A 9,244-nucleotide genomic window follows, 5' to 3' on the forward strand; every position below is an offset into this window, starting at 1 on the left:
TTAATCCCAGGGAAATGCCCCTTTGAGACTCCAACTGGCTTATCCTGATGAGCCCAGCACCAGCAAAGCTCTGGAGAGCACACATGGTGCCATTCATGGCATGAGCAATAGGCACCTGTGGGTGAGGTGACCCAGATGTCCCATTTTGGTGGCTGTGTTAAGGAGGAGCAACCGAGCAAGTACCTTTTCCACCCACTCTGCATCCTCAGGGCAGCTCTGTATCCCTGGCAGACAGTCCCTTCATCCATTATTCAGGCACAGAGCATGGCATGACTGGCTCTTGCCATGAAACTCAATCCTGCCCCATTGTTTGTGGCTGGTCATGATTATGATAGATCTGTGTCACTCACAATAGAGGACACTGTGGAGAGCTGCAGTGACCCACGAGTGCTCCTCATGACTGACTGCACAGCAGCTGACCCACAATACACGATGGGTGTGCTGATACTGGGTGGCCATCAGCAGAGCCCTGGAATTATGCATAATAGCATTGAGTTCTCTCTTTCTCCAGCTTCTCTTTAGTACCGGGGGAGCTCATTCAGAGGAGAGTCATCAGCTGATGTGACTCTGACAGAGCCAGGTCATGCTGCTGATCCACAGCAACAGGCTTGAATTACTCTCCTAGCTCAAGGTGCAAAAGGTCAGGATGTGGGTTCAGTCCAGCCAGGATGTTTATTCATAGGAAAGTGCTATGAAAAGCCAGACTCCTGGGTGAATATGGAGGCAGGTCCTTCCTTACTTCTGGAGTAACTAAGCAATGCCAGAAGCAGGCAGGGTCCTCAGCATGGAACTCATCCTGCCTTCCCTCGGCTCGTTCAGACAAGCCTCACACTGCTCTGACCTGTCTCTGTTGCAGTCCCAGCTGGTGGAGGATTTCCGGACCCTGAGGAAGACAGCAGAGGACATGAACTTGTTCCGAGCAAGTCCTTTGTTCTTCTCCCTTTACTTGGGCCATATTATTGCAATGGAAGTTTTGGCTTGGCTGATGGTTTCCTACTTCGGTACTGGTTGGATCACAACACTCATCCTTGCCTGCATCCTCACAACTTCCCAGGTGAGAACTAGGAGGCACAGAGCACACTGGCTACACAAATCACTTGGGAGAATCCCAGTGTGTGCTGAACTTTCCATATCAGATTAATTTCCAGTGCAAACCAGTCACACCAGTGCAAAATATTCCCAGCTTACCTGCCACTTACCTGGCCACCCCTGCCCACTGTTGATTGTGACTCAAGCATTTTTCTCACCTCTTTGGCTTTTCCTTCCAGATGTTGGTGTATTTGGCAGTGTTAGGCTTATGGTTGGACTCATGATCTTAAGAGTTTTTTCCAACCTGAATGATTCCATGACTCCATGTTCCCCTCCAGAAATAAAATAGAGATCTTCACCTCATCAGTTAATTTCCTCTCTTCCTCACACTCACAACTTGCCTTCTGTCTTCACTCCTTTTGTGCTTAGCTCAGATTCCAAACAGCTTCCTAACTACCTGATCTCCCTTCATCCCAGGCCCAGGCAGGATGGCTGCAACATGATTTTGGACACCTCTCTGTCTTCAAGAAGTCTTCCTGGAACCACATTCTCCACAAGTTTGTCATTGGACATCTGAAGGTAAAGGACACTATGGAGCCAGGGCCCTGTGAAAACACCTGCTGGTGTCACTTTGGAAGGGTTGGAGTAGGAAAGGGCAGCTCTAAACTTCCCCAAAGTGAGCAAATGTCCAAAGAAGTTAGTGACCATTGCACATGGAGGTGTTGTGTGGAAGAGATCAGAGACTGCAATCAAAGCTGCTACAGAAGACAGTAATCCACAAGTTCTTCTGGAATTTCAGTTGATAGCAGCTGAGGACAAAGCTTATCAAATGTCATAAATGTCTATTTTAATATCCTGTCACATTTTCACCATACACTCTACTCTAAAGAATAATAGTCTTCAAACATCCCATCCTGCTACATCCCACCCATTCAAGATGCCTTCAGAACAGCTGTCGGGGGCAAAATCCAGTGCAGTGCAGGCATTTCAGCATCCAGCTGCAGCAGGAACCATTCTCTCAAAGCCACTTTGCCTTGCCTGGTGCCTCACAGGCACAGGCATGGAAGAAAACCAGGATAATAACTGGCAAGGCAGCAAGAGGGTTTTGTGGTGGGCTTTGTAATGTTTGGTTAATGGTTGGACTTGATGCTTTTACAGAACCTAAATGACTTTATCCATCCCTGAAAGTCTTCAAGGCCAGGTCGGATGAGGCTTGGAGCAAGCTTGGCTACTGCCAGCTTGGCAGGGAAATCTGCCAGGTGGGAGGGATATCTGCTAAAGGCACATGTGTGGGATGGGACAGGAACTTTGGAGCACTACTATATGCCGAGGAAAGGGAGTCCCAGATTATTGGGGGTCATAGTTGTAGGACCTGTGGCTGCCCCATTCCTGGAAGTGTTCAAGGCCAAATTGGACAGGGCTTGGAGCAACCTGGGCTAGTGTAAGGTGTCTCTGCCCATGGCAGGGGGTGGAACTAGATGGTCTTTAAGATCCCTTCCAACACAAACCATTCTGGGATTCTATGTGGGAAGACATAGAGACATGTAATTCACTCAGAGTCTATTTATTCCCTGTCTTCCAATATGGATGATCCTTAGTGAGGGCAAACCAGCACTCTTGGAACCAACAGTCTCATAGCAACCAACAGTTTAGACACTCCTTGCTTGTTGCTATTTCAAAAGCAAATAGCAGTTTGGCCATAATCCAAGTTGCACTGGTTTGGTTTATATAAATGATTGGGTAATCCTACCTTGAGAGGATCTGTAGCTTCCCATGGATGAACTCCTTGTTCCTCTATCTGCCCAGGGTGCCTCTGCAAACTGGTGGAACCACCGTCACTTCCAACACCATGCCAAGCCCAACATATTCAAGAAGGACCCAGATGTCAACATGCTGCATATTTTTGTCCTTGGAGATACACAGCCTGTGGAGGTAAGGCAAAGTGGGTAAACCATGGAAAACTACTGTCCTCAAGGGCTTCAGAGAATGGTTGTGCAAATTCAGGAGTTGGCTCATGTTGGTAGACACGATTGACACAGTCAAGACTTTCAGGAATGCTACAAAGGAAATGTTTAATCCGGGGATTTCATCTGGCTCCTGTCAGACAGGAGTTTAGTCATCACACTCACCCAGACCTAAAGGGCAAGATTGACTGTGTAATTCCCTATCCATTTCGTGTCCTGACCACAGGAGAAAGTGTTTTGGGGTAGCTTGGAAATAACAATGCAGATGGGATTGGAAAGAAAGCAGAAAGCCATGAAAGACAACTTCATCCTGCTGGCCTGAAATACCAACCTGAGGGGGAAATCTGGTGTTCCTCAGTACTCCATCAAGAGCATTTCAAAACTCAACTTCCATTTCCATAGCAAATAGCTTCCAGGATTAGTCAGTCCAGCTGTGGCCCAGATGATAAGTACAAAGTTCTCTCCACAGCAGCCTTTGCACGCAGTTGAGGACATACTATTGTATAAGGAATATTTTCTGACTTTTTTTACGTTACCTGACATTCTGCACATGAAAGCACAGGCTCTGTTGAGTGATTTTAATTCAATCTATTTCCTAGAGCCAAGATATTTACTGTCTACTTATAAAAACCTGCATGAAACACTTAAATCATGTACCACCCTTGGTCTTTTTCACAGTGGAAAAAGGATTTCTAGTTTTAAACACAAACAAAAAAAACCCAAAGTAAATAAACAAGGAAGCACTTTCAGGAAAGATAACACAAGGATAACATTAAGTTAATGGTTTCTCAACCAACTTTTATACTATTAAGAAAGTAACTCATTTATGATGACAAAACTGGATTTCCCTCCTCAAAATAGCTGAGATATTAGGCCATGCTATCCCAATGCTCATTCACATGTGTCTATAATCCTTTCTCAGATGATGCCAAGCACACAGCCTTGCAGAGCTCAGCCCAGAGGGAATGGTCTGCTGATCTATTGGTGCTACAAGCCTTCCCTTCATTGGGAAATTGCTGTGCTGGAAGCAATAATGCAAGTTCACAGCAATCCAGATTCTCCCTCTGTGAAGAGTCCTGGAATTCAAAAAAGAGACTTCTGTGTAGCTGTAGATATTTCCCTCTGGAGATGAGGCTAGGAACTTTGGTGGAAAACTACACAAGGATCATTGCCTTGCACAGGCATCCCATGTAGTGACTTCCAAAAAGTCACACTTTCTGCCTATCACATTCATATTGGTAATGATGGAGATGACAGCAGCTCTTATCACAGCCATAGGCATGGCAGAAGGTGCAGAAGTGCATCAAAATGCCATCAGGCTGTCAAGTAAATGGAAATGATCTGAATATCAAGCCAGAAGGCTTTAAAAATGAGTTGACACCTAACACAATTACAAAGACAAGATATTTAATCACACTAAAACACTTCTTACCTGGTGGTGGGAATTAGTCAAAACTCTCTGGTCAATAAATCTAGAAGTACTGCAGAGAATCTGCTCTTCCCTGTGAGTGCCACAATCCAAGGCTGAGCTTTCTCCTCTGTGTCCCACAGTATGGCAAGAAGAAGCTGAAGTACCTTCCCTACAACCACCAGCACGAGTACTTCTTCCTCAGTGAGTATCTGCCCTCCACTCTTCCCTACTCCATCAATGCCAGTTGACCTTTCCAGCCCTGACTGTGTTAGTTGAGCAGCTCCTCAACCTCAACTCAGCCCAGCCTTCCTCAGGACCACCATCCCCTGGTCAGGTCCCAGAATCAGTTCAGTGTTATCCAAGCATCTGGAACTTTGCCTGCCTGGCCATGCAAAGCAAGGGGAACAGCTGAGACTGGGAATAACCTCCATGGGAGAGGCTCCATGGAAAAAATGCATGTTACCAGTCCATGCACCAGCCAAGATGAATGTGTGTGCAGCAGAGCCTCCTTTCTTCATGGAAAGGCAACCACCCCCATCACCAGCACCTCACCACTTCCCTAGAACCAGTCCCAGATTGCTGGTCACACCTTCCCACCCCTCTGATGGCCAAAACCTTTCCCTTTGCTTTGCAGTCTTCCCACCTCTGCTCATCCCTGTGTATTTCCAAATCCAAATCATCTCGACCATGATCAGGCGCAGGTTTTGGGCGGTGAGTGAAACGTTCCCTCCACCTTTCCGGGTTCCAGCTGGCTCATAGGAAAACCCACTGGTGCAGGGAGGGAGGCAGTGGGCAGGGGTGTGTGTCCCAACATCCTCAGCAAGGACACATTGTCTGAGACAGGCAAAGTGGTGCCTAATGTCTTCTCTCTTCCCCTAGGACCTGGTCTGGGCCATCAGCTACTACATGCGCTACTTCATCACATACATCCCATTCTATGGTGTCCTGGGATCCCTGTGTCTCCTCACTTTTGTCAGGTAGGAGATCAGGGGCATCCCTGCTGCTCTCCCCTCCCTCCAGTGCCTGACCAGCCCAGTCTCAGCTCTGCTGTGCTCCTGTTTGGGTTCCCTGCTGTGAGTTATCTTGGCTATTCCCCCTGCTTCACTTCCCTCTTATCATCTCCCAGTTCCACCTCCCTGCAGCAGATCTGGTTCTGGTGCTCAGCATCTCTCCTTACCCTGTGATGGTCCAGCCAGGATTCTCCTTCCTTTCCCTGTTCCCAACACATTTCTGCATTTTTTCCACTTTGGCCATGGCTGGACCTTTCCATGGTGCCTCAGGCCTTCTTCCCAGCTTCCTGGGGAAGGAATTCATGGGCCCTCCTGAGCTTCCAGTCTGAAATCAAGCTGAAAAACTTATCACAATCAACCCATTATTTCCAACATTTTGGATTAAGCTCAAAGCGCAAGAAAAAAAAGCAGAATTGCAAACTCAGATCATCTGCTCTGGCAGAAAACAAGGCTAAAGGCTAGAACAAGACTGAGTCTGGGCAATACCTAGCCAATATACTTCTAAATCTCAGCATAGAGTAATGCAACTACACTAAAGTTATAATAAAGTTACCATTTGGGGTAAAAAGAAGAAAGTACATTTATGCTGACTGTTCTACAAGTGCTAAAAACGCTGTTCTGTACCATGAGCAATAAAAGAGCCACTTTAAATAAACAAGCCCAAGGCAAAGTTGAGACTTTGAGTGGTTCTGAGAGAACAATTTACTTCAATACCTGAGAGAAACACCTTCCTCACAGGTTGTGTCTCCTGCTGCTGCCTGTAAACCCCTCTCTAGTTACCTGATGTCTCCATCTGTGATATGAATTGTCTTTATTTTTGCTGTTTTTGAAGGTTTCTGGAGAGTCACTGGTTTGTGTGGGTGACCCAGATGAATCACATTCCAATGGAGATTGATTCTGAGAAGCACAGAGACTGGCTGAGTTCTCAGGTAACTGGGAGGGGACAAAACATCTCTGACTCACCCCAAAATGGAATGTACTCCAAGACCTGAGAGGTTACCACTACCCCAGGTGCTTGTGTGGAGTGTCTGTCCGTGACCTCTCCAGAAAGATGTTCTTCCCAGAGCCAAGACATGGAAGTCCAAACTTCTGCAGTTAATCTGACAATGAAAAGGCTACTTCAGATTTGAGGCAGTATCAGGTTGAAGGAGCAGGATTTGGCTTTCCTGTGTGCTGAATTTTGGCTTGATGAAAATCAAAGCTGAAGAGAGAGCTCAGCATAGCCAGTTCAGAGTGTAAGAGGATTTTAAGGAAGACTACCTAATTTTATCATCATTAATAGCAAGAATAGCTAAGAAATATTGTCAGACTACTCAGACCTTGCACTTACAGGTAACTGGGAATTAACTTGCTGGGATGGGGAAGCAGGCTTTGTGTCCATGCAATCTTTCTACTGTTTTCCACCTTGAGACTGCTGTTAACCATCTCATCTTCAATGGGAGAGGCTGAGTCTGGGCTTGGACTGCTTATGTAACTCATCACTGAGTGTCCACAAAGGGGTTTACCACCAGTCAAACCCATGGAGTTGGACTTACTTCAGGCTTGCTCATCCTGAAGGAGGGTTAAAGCTCCCCTTGCTGCACCCAGTGGTCCCAACCCAGCAGTCCCAGTTACTCTGACAGCTCAGGCAAGAGGAGCTTTGGTCTGATGTTAGAGTGAGACATCACTAAGCTGCTCTCTTGCCCTCACAGATGGCAGCGACCTGCAACATCGAACAGTCCTTCTTCAACGACTGGTTCACTGGGCACCTGAACTTCCAGATTGAGCACCAGTGAGTATGGACCCAGAACTTCTTGGCCATTGACAACTTGGCAGGGAGATCTGCCAGAGGGGAAGGAAATCTGCTAAAGGCACACATGTGGGATGGGGCAGGATCTTTGGAGCACCACCACATGCCAAGGAGACAGAGTCCTAGACTACTGAGGGTCATAGTTGTAGGAGCACATCCCTGGAAGTGTTCCAGGCCAGGCTGGATGGGACTTGGAGCAACCTGGACTAGGGGAAGGTGTCCTTGTCCATAGCAGGGGTTGGAATGAGATGGGCTTTAAAATCCCTTCTCACCCAAAGCATTCTATGATAGCTTCTTCTACTACAGGCATAGAATTTTATTCTCTTGTTACCAAAGACTTCAGCTTTCACTCTCACTATTGTGATTTGAGGGTTAATTAGGAGTCAACAGTATGTATCTGCCAGTTACAAAGGCTCAAATCCTAAGCAAACTACTTGAACTTGAGTATCCATACCAGAGCCTCCTCTCCCCTAAAGCACTCCAGTGTTTGATAGCACATGGCACTGTGTAGGCTGCTGGGTACCAGGTTCCAGAAAAGCTATAAAAACCCGTGCCATATGGGCAGTCTGTTGCCAGTGACAACACAAAACAGAAAAGAGAAGGCTTTTAGGGTGAAGCTGACTGCTTTGGAAGTCAGCTTAGCAAAGCTCCATTGAACAGCACAGGGCAAGGTGAGCCCAAATCCTTCTTTACCTGCTTCTCTGTTCTGCGAGCTTCCAGAGGTGGGAAAGGGGGTCACTAGGAGTTCAATTTGGCAAGAAACAATTCTTTCCAAGGGAAATGGGCAGCCCTCTCAATAGGCTGAGGCTGTTTCCTCACTCCTGCTGCCCTCCCATTGCACTTGTAGCATCCTCTCTTGCACAAAGTGACTTTCATTGTGTTTTGAACACAATTTGCTTTGAGGCATGACAGGAGACTCAGTTTTCACAGCCTCCTTGAACCAGAGGACTGTAAAGCATGGATGTCTCTGCCTCTTCCTCTGGCTGCTTGTACAGCTTGAGGAGGAGGAGGTACTAATAATGAGCCCTGTGAGGATGCAGAAATGCCATTGGGGTTTGTCTCCTGAGTTCTCTCAGGTTTGTTTTCTCTTTCCCCCTTCAAGCCTGTTTCCAACAATGCCACGGCACAATTTCTGGAAGGTGAAACCTTTGGTAAAGTCATTATGTGCCAAGTATGGAGTCCAATATGAAGAGAAGCCACTTGGGAAAGCATTTGTAGACATTGTTGGGTAAGTTCCTTCTGATACCATCTGCAGCTGCAATTCATGGGTACAGGGGCATCTTGTATTTTCTAGCACAGAGGATTCAGGACACTACAGACCCTTGAGAAATACCATGTCAATGTGTTGTTGCTATCAAAATACCAAACATTTAGATGGGTACTAACCTGACTGTGGCACTTGAGACATGGTTAGTGGTGGCCTTGGCAGTGCAGGGGGAATGGTTGGACTGGATGATCTTAGAGGGCTTTTCCAACCTAAATGGTTCTGTGATCTAATAGGGACCTTTTTTAGAAGACCCTATTTAAATGCTATTCTGACAACTGGTGATTCTTGCTTTGGGGAGCTGGCTGCAGATCTCCAGGCTGCAAAGTGAGATGAATCAAAGGGGAATGAGTCAGGTTACAGCCCATGCTGTGTCCCACGTGAGCCCTGCCAGCAGCAACAGGCTATTCCCCACAGGCATAGGTGAAGACTAGTCTAATAGTCCTTGTCAGCAGCCTCTGTGTTAATGTTTCTGTCTCAGTTACTCTGAAGGGAATAATTTATGACAGGGAACATGAGAAAGCATTCTGCACTCAGGGATCTCCTTCACAAACCACTTTGAGCAAAGGCAAATTAAAGTGGGTTGGCTACAAAGTGCAGAAGAGCTGAAAACTGCTTCAAAACCTGCTTTGGTCCTTAAATCCAGCTAGCCAAAGGGCTGCAGGAGCTCTGCTGTGGACATGGGCTGAGAGAGTTGGGGTCATGCACCCTGAAGAAGAGAAGGCTCCAGGGAGACCTTAAAGCCCCTTCCAGTGCCTAAAGAGGCTCCAAGAGAGC

At 46.8% G+C, this 9,244-nt stretch overlaps 1 protein-coding gene across 1 annotated transcript in view; it reads left to right on the plus strand.

Annotated features, from left to right (window-relative positions):
* LOC103799150 (fatty acid desaturase 2-like) overlaps window positions 1-9,244 on the plus strand; it is a gene marked incomplete at its 5' end in the record, with an annotated part of 16,771 nt that overhangs the window by 5,600 nt on the left and 1,927 nt on the right. The window contains 9 exons of the mRNA XM_009071450.1: window positions 857-1,054; window positions 1,507-1,608; window positions 2,836-2,961; window positions 4,545-4,605; window positions 5,039-5,115; window positions 5,284-5,381; window positions 6,247-6,343; window positions 7,106-7,185; window positions 8,306-8,431. Coding sequence (XP_009069698.1) covers window positions 857-1,054; window positions 1,507-1,608; window positions 2,836-2,961; window positions 4,545-4,605; window positions 5,039-5,115; window positions 5,284-5,381; window positions 6,247-6,343; window positions 7,106-7,185; window positions 8,306-8,431 — 965 coding nt within the window. The remainder of the gene's footprint in view (window positions 1-856; window positions 1,055-1,506; window positions 1,609-2,835; window positions 2,962-4,544; window positions 4,606-5,038; window positions 5,116-5,283; window positions 5,382-6,246; window positions 6,344-7,105; window positions 7,186-8,305; window positions 8,432-9,244) is intronic.

The sequence above is a fragment of the Acanthisitta chloris genome, unplaced genomic scaffold, assembly GCF_000695815.1.
Source record: "Acanthisitta chloris isolate BGI_N310 unplaced genomic scaffold, ASM69581v1 scaffold24723, whole genome shotgun sequence".
NCBI classification, from domain to species: domain Eukaryota; kingdom Metazoa; phylum Chordata; class Aves; order Passeriformes; family Acanthisittidae; genus Acanthisitta; species Acanthisitta chloris.